The sequence below is a fragment of the Tupaia chinensis genome, unplaced genomic scaffold (genome assembly GCF_000334495.1).
Source record: "Tupaia chinensis unplaced genomic scaffold, TupChi_1.0 Scaffold000045_1, whole genome shotgun sequence".
In the NCBI taxonomy this organism is placed as follows: domain Eukaryota; kingdom Metazoa; phylum Chordata; class Mammalia; order Scandentia; family Tupaiidae; genus Tupaia; species Tupaia belangeri.
In genome coordinates, this window is record NW_006159501.1 from 7,551,125 (window position 1) to 7,566,809 (window position 15,685).

The following is a 15,685-nucleotide window of genomic DNA, read 5'->3' on the forward strand; positions in this document are numbered from 1 at the left end:
CCCCAAGCTTTGCTCATGGGTTGGGGGGGGGGTGCGTACAGCAGCAGCCTTGCCAATGTGCTGAGCCGACCAAGGCTGTGCTCAAAGGTTGAAGGTTCAAAGAGATCCTGGAGCCCCACCAGGTCGGACTCCTCCATGGCTCTGTGTGGGGGTGTGCGCCATCATTCAGCCTTCACAGTCTTCTGGTAGTGCAGGACGGTGGCTGTCACCAACAGGTTTAAAAACAGCATGACCACAAAGCGAATCAGAACTGAAATTGATGAAAAGGAGTGGTGTGTATTAAAAGTCCTCTTCACATGACAGCAAAACCAAGTAGAATCTGTCCCCCTAAAAACATAACTGTGGGCCAGGAGAACTTTAAACGACTTTTTGCTTCAAGTATTTCTTGGGAAATGAATTTCCTATCATAATGATTATATTATCTTTGGCCACGTGGCCTGACTTCAATGAATAATAATTTATATCTTAAATGCTTAATGTAAAGTATTCTGGCTCTGGCTAAGAAGCGCTAGAACTGGGACCAGCAGTTAGCGTAATGGCTATGTTGCTGACCTCCCATGTAGTCGACCGCGGTTCGAGTCCAGGACCCAGTGGCTTAAATTCATGCCAGGTGCGTGTGCATGCGTGCCCAAGATCCTGCGAGGAGAATGGAGGAGAAGGGATTGTGGCATGGCCATCCCCCCGGGAGGTGATTTCTCGCTTTCTATCTCTCTGTCTCTCTCTGTCTTTCTGGCGAGCACAGACGCCCTATAGCAAAAATCTCTCCAAAAAAAAAAAAAAGTGCTAGAACTTCTTTAAATCCCTTAAAAGTCTTAAGAGTGCTGGTAATCTCGGAATACCATGCTCAGCAAGGAAGTAGAATGTGTTCCATTAATTCTGAAAAAGTGGTCCAAATGTCTAAGCATACTTTATTGAAGTAGCCATGGAAGTATTGTGACTCTTTGTAAGGAAAAAAAGTTCTTTTACTTGCACTGTATCCTGATTAAAAACAAAACAAAACAACAACAACAAAAAAAAAACACGTAAGATATCAGCTAAACTATATTTAAAAGGTTAGGTATCCTGATTGCTTTCAGGAACAGCTGTCAGAGGTAAACAAATCAATTAGAACATTCTTGATTTTTTTTAAAGTATTTTATTCCTTTTTTTTTTTCCCCATATAATATGTGCAACTCACCAGAGAGAGACAGAGGGAAAGTGAGATGTCACCCCCGGAGAGGATGACCACACTGCACTCTCTTCTGGGATTTTGGGCATGCATACATCCGTGTTCAGTGTGATTTTCAAGCCACCAGGTCTGGTACTCGAACCGCAGTCAATCATGTGAGAGTTCAGCGCCTTAACCACTGCACCACCTGCTGGCCCCCACCGGCCACTGCTTTTACTAGTAAGCATCTATTCTGTGATTTCCACATGGCCAACTGTGCAGTTCGAGTCCCAGACCAGGCAGCTTGAAAAATGCCTGGCACATGTGTGTCCATGCCCGGATCCTGAGAGAAGGATGGAGGAGAAGGGACTGCAGAGTGTCCTTGCTTTCCCCCCACACCCCCCTCCGCCGAGTGTTCCCTGTGCCCTCAGTGATTCAGGAGCGATAAGTCAATCTGTTAACCCCTAACATGGTTTCTAAGTGCAGGAGCACGAACAGCAAAAAATCTCAAAAAGTGGGAAAATACTTTGCTTACTTGTAAAATCGTTGGTGGTCATTAAGGTTGTCACTATTCTTGCTGTAAAAGAAAAGTTGCAGCAATAAATAACTTGCTTCTCAGACACTTTGGTGTTGAGTGAATAATCCCTTTGGATATACCATTACAGGGACCAACAGACATCGTAATGGCATGCCACTGGACTCCCATGTAGTCGACCGTGGTTCGAGTCCCAGACCACGTGGCTTAAACTCACGCTGGGCGTATGTGTGTGCATGCCCAAGATCCCGAGAGGAGAATGGAGGAGAAGGGATTACGGCATGGTCATCCCCCCAGAGGGGTGATTTCTCGCTTTCTGTCTCCCGATCTCTGTCTTTCTAGTGAGCACACACGCCCTATAGCAAAGACCTCTCAAAAAAAAGAATATACCATTACATACTAACCACCCTTGAAAGATCTGGGAAGGACAGAAAACCAAGTAGAACTATTTCATAAACATCTAAACTTACCAGCCATGCATCCCAGCCCAGTGTCTTGAAATTGCCCATGAGAGCAGGAGTAGTTTCTAGAAAGCACCTAATGCAAATGTCAGGTAGAGTTGCTATGTTAGGGAAGACTGACTGAAAACCCCGAACATGTTCAATACAGATGCAACCAACCTATTATTTAGTTTTAACTATGTTCGACTCATGCTTGGTTGAACCTGCGGGTGTGGAGCTTGTTGAACACGTGGTGCTGTCTGTACCAAACAGACTGAAATGGAGCACAGCCAGCACTGCGTCCCCGGTTCTCCTCCACAGGGGAAACCCACTACAGATCACAAATAGGCAGAAGATCAGATGCATCTGTACTGAACATGCATTGGGTTTTTTTGTTTATTTGTTTTGTTTTGAGAGATTTTTGCTAGAGAGCACATGTGCTTGCCAGAAAGACAGGGAAAGTGAGAAAGACCCAGGAGGCATGGCCATGCCACCTTCCTTTCTTCACTCTCCTCCTGGGATCTTGAGCACGCACCCATACCCACCCAGCGTGGGTTTCAAGCCACCGGATTGGGGACTCTAACCACTATCAACCCATGTGGGAGTCCAGCACCATAACCACTATGCCGCCCTGAACGCGTACCTTTTTTTTCCCTTGTCATTATTCCCAAAACAATATAACAAGTATTTACGTTTGCATTGCATTAGGTATCAGAGGCAATCTAGAGAGGACTTCAAGTTTCCAGAACGACCTAGGTTAGTTATGTGCAAATACGGCAGCACTCTCTAAGGGACATCAGGAGTTTGGTACCCACGGGGGTCCTGGAACCAGATCCTGTGGGACAGCTGTGCATGGTCTCTGCACTTAAAAGTTCCCAGACTTCCTAAAAAAAAAATGTACTAAGCAACACTTAAATATTTAAAAATCAGAAGCTAAATTTGGAAGGTAATAAGTAATGTATCTACCTAACCTTCAAATATATATCCCACAATAATACCGCAACATTTCGAAGCTAAAAATAAAACTCAAGAAGTTCTAATTTAAGTAACTGTGGACATAAAGACCCTATACCAGCAACGCTGGATGGAGAAGAACCACGATGACTATAATGAAAATACAATGTAAAATATCTAAATCGAGTAAATCCAATTGATGTGACAACAGCTCCTAATATTTAGAATGTTTCTACTTAAACACAGATCGTTGGTTCTTGCCGGAATCCAGGTAACACTGGCAATTCTGAGGTCGAGCCCATACTGCGTGGCCGCGGGAAATCTCCGCGGCTACAAATGGCATTCAGTTTCAAAGGCCAGTGTAGGACTTTGGTCTCGTTAATCTGTCGCATCTTAAACATTCAAGTTTTTAACATACGTAGATTCCCTCTAACCAAACCTGAAAGTTTTTCAAAGAAGAGAGGACGTTGAAGCCCGATATTTGGAGAAAAGGGTACTTTCACCTTTTTACTTTGGGAATTTGAATCTTGCAAGAAAAGGAGAACAGCCTGCCTTAAACCTGCTCTGTAAATACGGATACACACGGAAGGGGCCTTCTGACCAGTTACTGGCAAGACAGTACAGCCCAGGGGACCGTGGCTTGGACACCGAGCTACCATCATGGCCCCGGGCAGACACAGGCCGCACGCTTACTTGCACAAGTGTACGCCGCCAGGCCCCAGGAGAGCGCGCTCACGGCCCCCGCGTCTCTGGTCTTCCACAGGTAGTGGAGCTGCAGAAACTTACTGGCCGCACTGATGAACGTGCAGAAGTTCTGTCGGCAGATCAAACACGAGGGTATCAGAAACCCATTGTTTAAAAAAAGCAAAAGAGCACCCGATACTCAAAGCACTTCGGAAACCAGATTTTTAGGTCAAGTCATAAGCAATTTCTACAAGGTCGAAAACTAAAATTTGGCGGAAAAGAATGCGCCCACGAGGCGTTTATAACGGCACGGTTCGGTGGTAACACATCGGCCACACCCAGGGTGCAACGGCGTGAGAAAGATCACTGCATGGCTGCAGAAGTTATCACGCACCCCAGTTAAAAGTGGATGCACAGATGCTATCGTGTTTTAGGGCTGGGGAACCAGGCTGCCTTGACCTGACAACAGTCTTAACGACAGCAGCAAGCCAGGTGTGGGAGCCCTGAATGGACGGCCACTCTCATAATGAGTCCGCGGGGTGGTGCGCCAGAGCCTGTGCACCAGAGCCGCTGCGCCCCCAGCCTGAGCCAGGCCCAGCCCTGCCTCTCCAGACTTCACAGCAGCTGAAAATGTGTGGTGGAGGCCAGAGGACAGCGAGAGCCAGGGAGGAAGCCACCCCAGTCACCAGGTTGAACCGGGGTGGTATAAACGGCGGAGGTGAGAGTTAGGTATGGATAGATGCCGAGGAAGAGCCCAAGCTCTGTCTGGCGTTCGCGAGGGGAAGAATGGAGTTGCCGTCAGCCGAGACAGGGCTGCAGGAGGAAGTGCTCAGTCAGTGGCTCTGTTCTGGACCTGCGAGGTGGGCAGTGGCCAGACAAGACAGGTGGTGTGTGCTGGAGCCTGCGCCGTACCCTGGATGAAGGCAAGGGATGAGGACGCAGGGAAGACTGGAAAGGATCAGGTGGGAGGAACGTGGGAGAAGTGCCCCAAGTGGAGGGACTGCAGGAGGAACCACGATCAATCGATCAATCGTGTTCTCTTCCTCGCTGTGGGACAGAGAGGTTGGGTAGGAAAGGAATGGCTTCAGCGGGAGTGCCAGGGGCTGGTGTTCTCGAGGAGAGCGACGAGAGCGGCTTGCTATCTGCTCCCCAGCACAGGGAACGCTCTCATGTGAACCTCTTCCTGCAGGGTCCCCGCACCTGGCGGGCGCTTAACAAATCCTTCCCCTGTGAGCTAGTCTTAAGTGATACGCAGCTTGCAGACGGGACAGCAGGGCATTCCTAATAACCGGAGAAGGGAAGGGTCCCGGACAGGGAAGAATTACAGAGAAAGGGGAAAGCAGGGAGTGTTCCCAACAAAGGAGCAAGGCAAGGGCCATCAAGCTGGGGGCAGGGAGCAGAGGGCTTGGAAGAGGGCTGACCCCTCCCAGGAGGACTGAGAGGTTCTCGTGCAGCCGGACACCTGGCCAGAGCGGAGGAGGGAGGGTGCAGCCAGAACTAGCCAGGACATGGCTCAGTACGGGCTGGTGAGGAGCCAGGCCTGGGAGTGACGGAAAGCAGGGGCAGAGGCTGGCTTTGTTCAAAAAAGTCAGGGGCAGGACTCCTCCAGGCAGGCCAGTGCCAAACTAAAACCTGCCCACTGAAAACTGCCCAGGTTCGGGAACCAGCAGTTAGCGTAATGGCTATGTCGCTGGACTCCCACATAGTCGACCGCGGTTCACGTCCCAGACCCGGTGGCTTAAAACTCACGCCGGGCACGTGTGCGTGCGTGCCCAAGATCCCGAGAGGAGAATGGAGGAGAAGGGATTGCGGCGTGACCATCCCCGCTGGGGGGTGATTTCTCGCTTTCTGTCTCTCTGTCTCTCTCTGTCAGGCAAGCGCACGCGCCCTATAGCGAAAACCTCTCCAAAAAAAAAAAACAAAACTGCCCAGGTTCACTGTCTGGGAGAAAAGCCATTTTTAAACTCATAAAGTGATTTTGGTTCATAACCGTGACCGGGACGGTCTTACATATCTACTGCACGTTACTAGTTTTTCCATAAAACACACCTAGCACAGGAGCACAACCGGAAGGGAGATGGGACGCGTACACTGTCAGGAGCTTCCTTTAAGCTCTTTAGCCACCTTTGGTCTGCGAGGGACCAATCTACCCTCGAAAGCAGTTTAGGACTTCTGTGGAATAGATTTGTCGGTTTGCATTGCTCCTTCTATTTGAAAGCAACAAAGGGGCCATGCCGGTGGCCTAGTGGCTAAGGGAGCTGGATCCACCTACCTGACTGCATGGTTTGAATTCTGGCCCCAGCAGATTTGGGGGAAAGACAAAAACACCCTGGATGTGTGTGAATGCATGCTCAAAACCCCAACAGGATGGAGCAGAGCATGACATGACCGTGACCCAATGGGGGTGCTTTCTCCTCTCTCTGTGTCTCTGGTGAGCACACACATTCCCTAACAAATTTTAAAAAATAAAAAGAAATAAAACTAGAAATATCCTATTAATGCAGGGTTTTCAGTAACTCAAATGTCACTTCCTCCACTATAGAATTCTGAAGATTTTTCTGAAATGTGTGCACTCTGAAGCCTCTGCTGACTCTCCTGCATGACCACTAGGTCCAGCTGCCCTGTGCCCCCAGCAGCCCCTTGTCCCCTGCTGCCCTGCACTGCCCTTCCCTGCTCTGCTCCACCTGCCTCGCCTGGATCCACCCCTCACACCCCTCAGTCCCCCAACCCCCACCCCGGCTCCACTCCACCCAGCATGGCTCTGCCCTTCGCTGCCCTGCCCGGCACCACCCTGCTCTGCCTTGGCTCAGGCTGGTGAGCCTTGATGGCCTTGGCTTGGCTCTGGCTCCGAGAGCAAAGAAGCGCTTGCAAGCATTGCTATGGGCTTTGAGAGCCTACTAAGAGCTCTGTGAGCTCCCATTAAACTCGGCCAATAAGCAACATGACATCAGTGCCTCACGTCTTTTTCCAACTCCCTGCATCTCTGTTAAACCACCCCTGCGAGGAGAAAAGAACCTTGCAAAAAATATAAGCCCTCTTCCAGAAAGAAAAAAAAAAAAATCTCTTGGAGGTGGGGGTGGCATACTCAGAAAATAATGAGTACGTGTGTCTGATAGGCCATTATTAACCTGTCGAGAAGCTCTTCCACTTACGGGTTATTCATTCTGTGACTGTCAACTACCTCTTCAATCTGGGTCTCTAGGGACCCCAAAAGGGATGTGAACAAAACCCTCATGCATTTAAATCACAACTACATCTTTTAACATTGGGGAGTGCTGCACTTCCACACCCACTGCCCCTTTGCACAACTGAAGAAGAGCAGGTAAGCGTTGACCTACACATCTCTTACCCAGGCTGCGCCAGAGTGGAGGAGGCCGCCTGCCACTTGACTGCTCTCTTCAAGGGGCAGTACTCACCATGGCCAGGTCAATGATCCACTTCTGCAGGCCGAGGACGAACCAGGAAGACACCAAGCTTACCCGGCGCTAAGGAAGTGGAGGCAGGGTGGCTGGCAGCTCCCCCACCCTCCATCTCATGCAAGCAACTGAGAGACACTGGGAGTTACACCACAGGCTTGTGTGGAACTGGCTGGTTCTGCTAGAACTCCTCGGGATTTAGAAAAAACTAAAAGGGTTTCAAGTGAATGCCTGCTTGGAGTTCAAAAGAACAAGAAGGATTATGGAAAAAAAGAAAAGACACCTGTATGTGTGGAGTTGGGATTCTCCTGGGATTAGGAACATTCCTAATGGTTTTAACTGCCTGCTGCGTTCCTGACCAGATGGACAGCTCCCACTTATTGTCAGAAGGTAAGCAATTCTAATGAAGGAAAAGTTCAACATGATACAGTGGGAATATTCTGCAGAAGTGCTGTGAGGTGAACTTGTTTACTAATCCCTCACCTTCCCACTAACCACACGGCAAAATGACACAGGCAGGCAATGCGGGAGATAGAGGGCCAGGAGCTGAGTTTCATTCTGCCCTGAGCTCAGTTCAATGAGGCTGCAGGACCAAGTTCACCTGAAGGGGCTGCCCCAAGCCAGCGGCCAGAGTGTGAGGAGACAACCATCTATCCACCTTGGTTTGGCTTGGCTCTGGCTCCCAGAGGGAGGAAGCCACTCTGTGGGCATTCTCCACGTGTGCTACTCGCTCCAAGAGGGAGGAAGCGCTTGCGAGCACTGCTATGGGCTTCGCAAGCCTGAGAGTTCTGTCAGCTCCCACTGAACTCAGCCTAATAAGCAACATGACATCAGTGCCTCACGTCTTTTTCCAACTTGCTGCATCTCTGTTCAACCACCCTTGGGAGGAGAAAAGAACCTTGCAAAATGTAAGCCCTCATTCAGGAAGGAAAAAAACTCTTGGGGGTGGGGGTGGATGTCACATCCTTGGTCCTGTCTGCCTCCTGGGAGCCTATGAGCACACAGTAGTGACCCGGTGTCACTCACAGCATTGCCAAGATGAAGGGGCTGCAGGGGACAAAGCCCTGGGCTGAAAGGCAGCAGAACTAGACAACAGCAGCAGTCCACATCTCGCTGGATAAAATCCGGTTTCAAAACACTCTCTAATTCCAATTCTTAAACTAAGTTTTGTGAATTGTTTTGATCCAATTCTGTATTGCCCTAACTCATTCTTTTTATTCCAAATATGTGATACTTTATAACATGTGCCCAGTAGGAGGGGCCAGGTTTAGCAAATACAAAGATAATGCCCAGTTAAATTGAAATTTTAATCAACAACAAATCATTTAAAAATATACCTCAGGCAATATTGGGTGCATCTTTATACTAACAAACGTGCTGTTGGCAACTCTACTCCTTTGCTCTCCATCCGACAAGAGGTAATGCAGGGCTTTCTGACGCTCCAGGCTGGCCATGTGCACCCCTGCGTCCTGCACCCCTGGTTTCTAATCTACGGCCTCAGCATTTGCACAAAGATGAGTTGTTACTTTTTTTTTTTAAAGTAAATCACCAGCTGGCTCAATGGCCTGCCAGATCCCACAAGGCCAACCACAGGGTTCAAGTTTTGGACCAAGGGGCTTCAAAAACACCCTAGGTCCATGTGTGTGCATGGCCAAAAATCCCTAAGGATGGAGATGGAGGAGAAGGGATTTTGGAATAGCCCTGCCCAATGGGGGTGTTTTCTCTGTCTGCCTCCCTCTGGGGAACACAGGCGCCTTCTAGCAAAAGTAAAAAGCGCATACTATCGGGTTGTCGGGAAAATCATGTGCATTTTTTACATAGAAAGACATTGAAAAATACGTCATGACTTTTCCAGTGACCCAATCCTTTTCACCTCTAAAGTGCTGTTCCCAACACCTGTCACCAGCGAGGCCTGAGCTTGAAGCGCTGCACTGCCGTAAGCTGTCTGGTCCCTGGTTTTGCAACGGGAAGCCATGCCAGGAGAGCTTAGGGCTTGAGGAAATAGCGGGGGGATCAGTGACCAGCTAGAACCCAGCTCCCCTCAGAGTGGCTGCAGAGCCTCCCCCAGAAAACAGCCATCACACCGCACTCACTCAACTGTCTGCATTCCTAGTACTTCGGTTCTTCAACGACCCTAAGGGCAGGCACCATACTCCGCATTTGACAGACGGGGGTGGTCACCACCACTGCCCCAAAACACCTTCCCAGGCTTTAGGAACAGGAAGTTCAACAAGACAATGAGGGCTGGTCCTTACAGGGAGGGACCATCCATGGGACACGCGACGTCCAGGCTCCTGGGGGCCTCCTACACTCTCCTTGTCTTGCTGAAGGGCGCGTGCACTCCCGAGAAGACAGAAAGGGCGAGTGAGTGAGAAATCACCCCGGGCATGGCCACCGTAATCCCTCTCCTCCAGTCTCCTCGCAGGATTTTGGGCACACACATGTGCCCAGCATGTTTTTCAGGAGACCCGTGTGGAACTCCAACCGTGGCTACGTGGGGGTCAGAGGCCTAGCCACCCCGCCCCAGCCCGGCCCGCCTCTGAGCACCTTAGGCCTCCCCGACAGCAGGTGTCGGCCTCCTGCCCACTCGGCCTGTGTGCTCCGCTGGCAGGGACTCTACGAAGAGCATCTGCAGTCTGTGTAGACACATTTTCTTTTGGGATTCATTCTTAATTTAACCAAAAAGCATACACCCGGTGAGGGACTCTGCTCAGTACTGTCCACTCTCCGCGAGCTGCTGCTGGTTCCCTCCCTACTCGGGATGAAAGGATACACAGCCATGACCGGAGCCGCCTGTTTCACGTTCCCGGAGAAGTGAAAGAAGCAGAGCAGGAGGATGACATCTGAAAGAGACGGGTTCCCGTGAGGGGAGCAGGGCCCGGGGAGCCGCCGCCGCAGGAGGGCCGGTTACCTTGGGCGATGAGGATGGGGTACTCCAGGTAGGTCAGCAGCGGGTACCCGTAGTACCACTGGTACCGGAGGAACACCAGGAACCTGGGGGAGGAGGGGGCACGTGTTCACACAGCACCGGCCACCAGGCCAAACCTTACCAGGGTGGAGTGAGCCTGGAGCGGCCGAGAGGAAGGCTTAGGACGAATGGGCGGAAGGTCACTCAGAAGACCCGCACGGTTTCGGGGAGTCCAGTACTTGCTGGCCCTGGGCCAGGGCACCACATGTGTGCTCTCAGGCAAGTCCCCTGAGATGGCCCTTTGCAAGGAGCTTTCACAGAGGGCGAGGAGCTGGCCAGTGTCATGATAGAGGACCCTCTGGGCCCCACTCTGTCCCCTCCAACGCTGGCCCGCCCCCTCAATGGACTGCAAGCCCCGGCTGGTGGGGACCTGCCCTGGATGGGGGCAGACAGTCTAACGGGATCTGGGGCAGAGGAAAGGTCATGTCTAAAGAGCAGACAGTCGGCAGGTGGTGTGGTGGTTAAAGGTGCTAGATTTCCACATGGCTGATAGCAGTTCGAGTCCCAGACTTGGCAGCTTGCTTTCTCGCCTTCCCTTTCTCTTTCTCGGTCTCTCTGTGGTCAAATTAAAAAATAATAACAAATGGAATTAAATAAGTAAGTAATTCTTTAAAATAAATAAAAGGCAGGCAAACCACGACGTCCACACTACCTGCAAAGTGTGGCCAACTGCAGAGAGCCGTGGGGGAAAGGCTAGAAGAACACCCCTCAATTTCTCGAAGAAAATCCAGGCTCTGAGTGAGGTTGGGGTTGGGGTGTCTGAAGACTCCAGGCCCCACCTCCCCCTGGTCCTGCCTTCCCAATGCCTGGGGCCTGTGCCTGCCCTGGACAGACCCTGCACATTCTCAGCTGGGCTGGACTGGGCGGCCACAGGCGAGAGGCAGAAGCCTCATATCACCTGCACACCTGTCTCCCGAGGCCTGGACTTCGCAGACTGGCCCTGTATGACCAGTGGAGCCTCAGCTTGGCCCCTGACCCACCTCCTGGGCAGCCCCTTCCTGTGAGGGGGGGTGCCGGTAGGGGAGGGTGGGGCCACACTGTGAGGGGGGGTGCCGGTAGGGGAGGGTGAAGCCACACCCCACCCTCCTCTGCTGCCGCAGCTGCTGAGGCCGCCCTCACACACGCATGGCGGCGTGGGCAGACCCGAGAGCCTCGGGTCCGGCGTGCTCCAGGAAGGGCTCGGCCCCACAGACCTCCACGGCCCCCACCTGCAGGTCCCTGGGGAAGCGGAGGCCCACAGGAGCCAGGAAGGACGCAGAGTCTGACATTCCTGTCACCCTGTCCCCCACCCCACCCCAGGCTCAGCTGTCTCTTCCCAGGATGCCCGGAACCCCAGGGCCCAGGGCGGATCCCAAACCTCCCGCCCTCTTGCAGCCTGGAAGGCGGGCAACATGTGTGTTTCCTTCACTCTTTACTGCAGTTTCTTTCCACCTAAAACCCAAGCTGCTCCTTATGATAAAACCAAGCTGAGCGCCCTCTGGCCACCGCTGGTTCACACTCCTTGCGGCCCAGGGGAGACAGCGGGGTTTCCCCCTCAGACACCTGTGGATTTAAACCCGCGCACACCGAGTGAGGGCGCGGCCGGATTTGAACCAATGGCTTTTCCACAGGGGTCTCACCCAGAGGCCAGAGCTCTAACTGCCTGAAAGTGAAGCTGAGGAGGGAAGCAGGATCATGCCCTCCCCTCCGGCCACCCCAAGGCCACTGAGGCCAAGTGCCCATCCACAGAGAGCTCCCTGGCAGGCGGCTGAACGCTCAGAACTGTGCTCCGGGAGGCGGGCGTTGGCCCAACGGGCACCTCCGCATCCCACCCAGGACACTGCCCGAGTAAGTGCGGAAAGGCAGCTGCTGCCCGGTGTGGGCGCCTCCCACAGTCACCGTGGGCCCAGCGGCTCTGAGGCCCCCTTCTCACACTCGCTGCACTGCACATCCAACCAGTGAGTCCCCAAAATGCCCTCCAGAGACCCACCTGGCTCCCAGTCCCTGCAGCGGGCGTTACCCTGCATGGCCCTCGGATAAAGTCGAGAATGTGAGCCCTGGAGCTGGGCTTGCTGGGCACGTCGCCATCACGATGAGTCACCTAACCTCGGAGAGCCTTGGTGGTCCCGCCTATAACATGGGGACGCCAGCACTGCCTACTCCTGCGGTGGGTGCTTTAAAAGAGTGTGCAGCTGGAGCCAGCAGGTGGCGTAGTGGTGAACACCCTGGACTCCCACATGGCTGACTGCTGTTTGAGTGCCAGACCTGGTGGCTTGAAACTCATGTCGGGTATGTGTGCGTGCTTGCCCCAAATCCCAAGAGGCGAATGGAGGATTGTGGCGTGGCCACCTCCCCCCAGGGGGGTGATTTCTTGCTTTCTCTCTTTTTCTCTCCCTCTCAGGAGATAGCACACGCCCTAGAGCAAAAAATCTCTCTCAAAAATAAAAAAATGTTTGCTACTATCAAGTTGTCAGCGTCTCTCTGGCTGGAACAAAACTTCACTCACTGCTTCTGGTTCCGGTCCGCAGACTTCTCTTCCCGAAGCAGGGCCACTTTGTCCACAGGCCACCCCCAACTCCTCCCGAAAGACTTAGCCATGCTCCCCTGGGGGAGGGGTGATTTCTCACTCCCCCCCATCTCTGTCTCTCTGGCAAGCACATGCACCCTACAGCAAAAACAGAAAGCAAAACCACAAAAGCATTTTCTTGTGTCATTAAGGCACAGTTCATGTCCAGCTGATCTGATATTCTCAAGTGGATTTTTACAGCTACTTGGCTCAGCTCAGGATTCAAAGGTGGCCCGTGTCCTCGACCGGGTGTCCTGTCCCTGAAGCCCTCAGGACCATCTGCTGGTGACAGCCTTGGGGAGTTTTCTGCAGCCACGCCTCCATCTGCTCAGGGCCCTGGGCAGGCAGGCAGGCGGCACTGCCCACTGGGGAGCTGGGTCTGCCAAGCCTCAGCCAGGCTAGCCCCAGCAGGCCTCAGAGGGAAGCTGAGGGAGGTGTAGGGAGGGGCTGGAACGAAGAGCAGCCCCAGGGCTGCAAGTTTCTCCCTCCCAGGGTTCGGGTTCCCATTGTCTGGGCAAGAACAGAACCTGTCTCCCAAGTAGGTTTGTGAGGATTAAATAACTTAAAGGCTCAGGGTCCAGCAGAGCACAGGAAGTGGCACCCCGGCAATGAGCCACTGCCAGAGGCTGACTTGAGAGGCGGTGGGAGACCAGGACAGGGATGCTGAGTGTGCCTTAACACGCCCACCCCCACCTTAGCACGCCTACCTGCCCCTTAACACGCCCACCTCTCCCTTAGCACGCCCACCTCCCCCTTAGCACGCCCACCTCCCCCTTAGCACGCCCACCTCCCCCTTAGCACGCCCACCTCCCCCTTAGCACGCCCACCTCCCCCTTAGCACGCCCACCTCCCCCTTAGCACGCCCACCTCCCCCTTAGCACGCCCACCTCCCCCTTAGCACGCCCACCTCCCCCTTAGCACGCCCACCTCCCCCTTAGCACGCCCACCTCCCCCTTAGCACGCCCACCTCCCCCTTAGCACGCCCACCTCCCCCTTAGCACGCCCACCTCCCCCTTAGCACGCCCACCTCCCCCTTAGCACGCCCACCTCCCCCTTAGCACGCCCACCTCCCCCTTAGCACGCCCACCTCCCCCTTAGCACGCCCACCTCCCCCTTAGCACGCCCACCTCCCCCTTAGCACGCCCACCTCCCCCTTAGCACGCCCACCTCCCCCTTAGCACGCCCACCTCCCCCTTAGCACGCCCACCTCCCCCTTAGCACGCCCACCTCCCCCTTAGCACGCCCACCTCCCCCTTAGCACGCCCACCTCCCCCTTAGCACGCCCACCTCCCCCTTAGCACGCCCACCTCCCCCTTAGCACGCCCACCTCCCCCTTAGCACGCCCACCTCCCCCTTAGCACGCCCACCTCCCCCTTAGCACGCCCAACTCCACCTGTGGGAGTGGAGAAAACAGAGGCAGGCGGGTTCCCATCTCCAGCTTTAACAATACTATTTAGCTGTTTCCTCTCCCCTTATTCTGGGCTGAGCTGTTTCAAAGGGAGTCCAGATGGTCCATTCCGCCTGGGCTGAGGCAGAAAGGCCTACCTCTCTGGCACCTGATCAAGTGCAAGCCCCCTCAGGGCGGCTAAAGGGAGCAAATGCAGGCTCTCCACCCAGGGGCAACCTTCCTACCCAGAGCGGCCTCCTCCCAAGCAGCAGTTTAAATCTGCCGCACGAGATTCCAGAGGAGCCCTCGCCTCTCCAAGCCCTCCTGGGTTGCCTTTCCTTTTTTTCTATAATTATTTTATTTAACTTTTTATTTATTTATTTATTTATTTATTTATTTTTAAATTTGACCAGAGAGGGACAGAGAGAGAGGCAAAGTGAGAAAGCAAGCTGCCAGGTCTGAGACTCAACACCCTTAACCACCCACTACGCCACCTGCCGCCTCACTATTTCTATTTTTTTAAAATGTATCGTTATTGTTATTATTAGGATTATTTTTAATTTGCTACAGAGAATGCACGCTTGAGAGAGAGAGAAAGTGAGAAAGCAGGCTGCCCAATCCGGGACCTGAACCACAATCAAACAGGTAGGAGTCCAGCGCCTTAACCACCATGCCGCCCGTTGGCCCCGGGTTTGCATTCTTAAAGCAGTGGAGCTAACGGCGGAAAAGAGGCGCGGCGACTCCATGGATATCCAGGGGCCTCTCTTCCCCCCACTGCACTGTCAGCCCCAGCTATCCCAGCTGGGAGACCTGGCAAGGGCGCGACCACTAGGGCGGTGTTTTCCCAGTTCGAGTTCCCAAACCATTCGTTTCCCAGCTCTCCTTTTCTCGGTTAGGTCTTCAGCTGCTGAGTAGAGTCGGGGCACCCACTCGGGAATCTGACGATAAACCTGCCCGCGCCCCGCCCACCTTTCGAGCACCGATCCTGTTCCCCTCCTGGTCTCTCGGGCCCCACCCGTCTGAATTCCCACACTCGGAACTGTTCAAAGCCAGAGGAGCCTTAGAGATGACGGCCCAACCCTCGTGCTACGGGTCAGGAAAGGGGCCCGAGGGAGTGATGGCGTGGTGGGGTTAGGGTCGATGGAGACAAGGGGCCTCGAGGCGCACGTGGCCTGGCCGGGGCCGGCCGGCTCCTTCACTAAGGGACCGAGTGAGGGGTACCGCGGGGTCTCAGTTTTCTTATCTGCAAAGTGGAGGTGCGCAGTCAGCTCCGGCCGCACCAGGCTCCGCGAGGGGCCACCGCGAGGGAGGTGAGACCAGGGAAGCGCCCCCACCGCACCCTCGGCTCCCGATTAACCCTTAGCCGCCCGGCAGCAACGCGCGAGTTCAAGGACCGCCCCGCTCCGCTGCTCCCCCGGCTTCCTACTTCTTCCAGATCACGGGCGCGAGGGAGGAAAGGCGCTGCCCGCCCGCCCCGGGCCTTACCCCGCCAGCTCCAGCAGCAAACTCGGGAGGCTGATGCCCCGCGCGCTGCGCGCCTCCCTCACGGCGTTGATCTGCGGCAGCTTGAGCGCGGCGCACACGCCCAGTGTGCTCCAGTTGCAGAACC

At 53.8% G+C, this 15,685-nt stretch overlaps 1 protein-coding gene across 1 annotated transcript; it reads right to left on the reverse strand.

The window, feature by feature from the left end:
• Window positions 1–39: 39 nt before the first annotated feature.
• Window positions 40–15,683, reverse strand: SLC66A3 (solute carrier family 66 member 3; the record flags this gene model as incomplete). Its single annotated transcript, XM_006140845.3, has 7 exons — window positions 40–250; window positions 1,683–1,724; window positions 3,770–3,890; window positions 7,177–7,234; window positions 9,950–10,019; window positions 10,088–10,170; window positions 15,562–15,683. Coding segments are annotated over 7 exons (585 nt in total), but the record flags the coding sequence as incomplete, so codon positions are not given.
• Window positions 15,684–15,685: the final 2 nt, after the last annotated feature.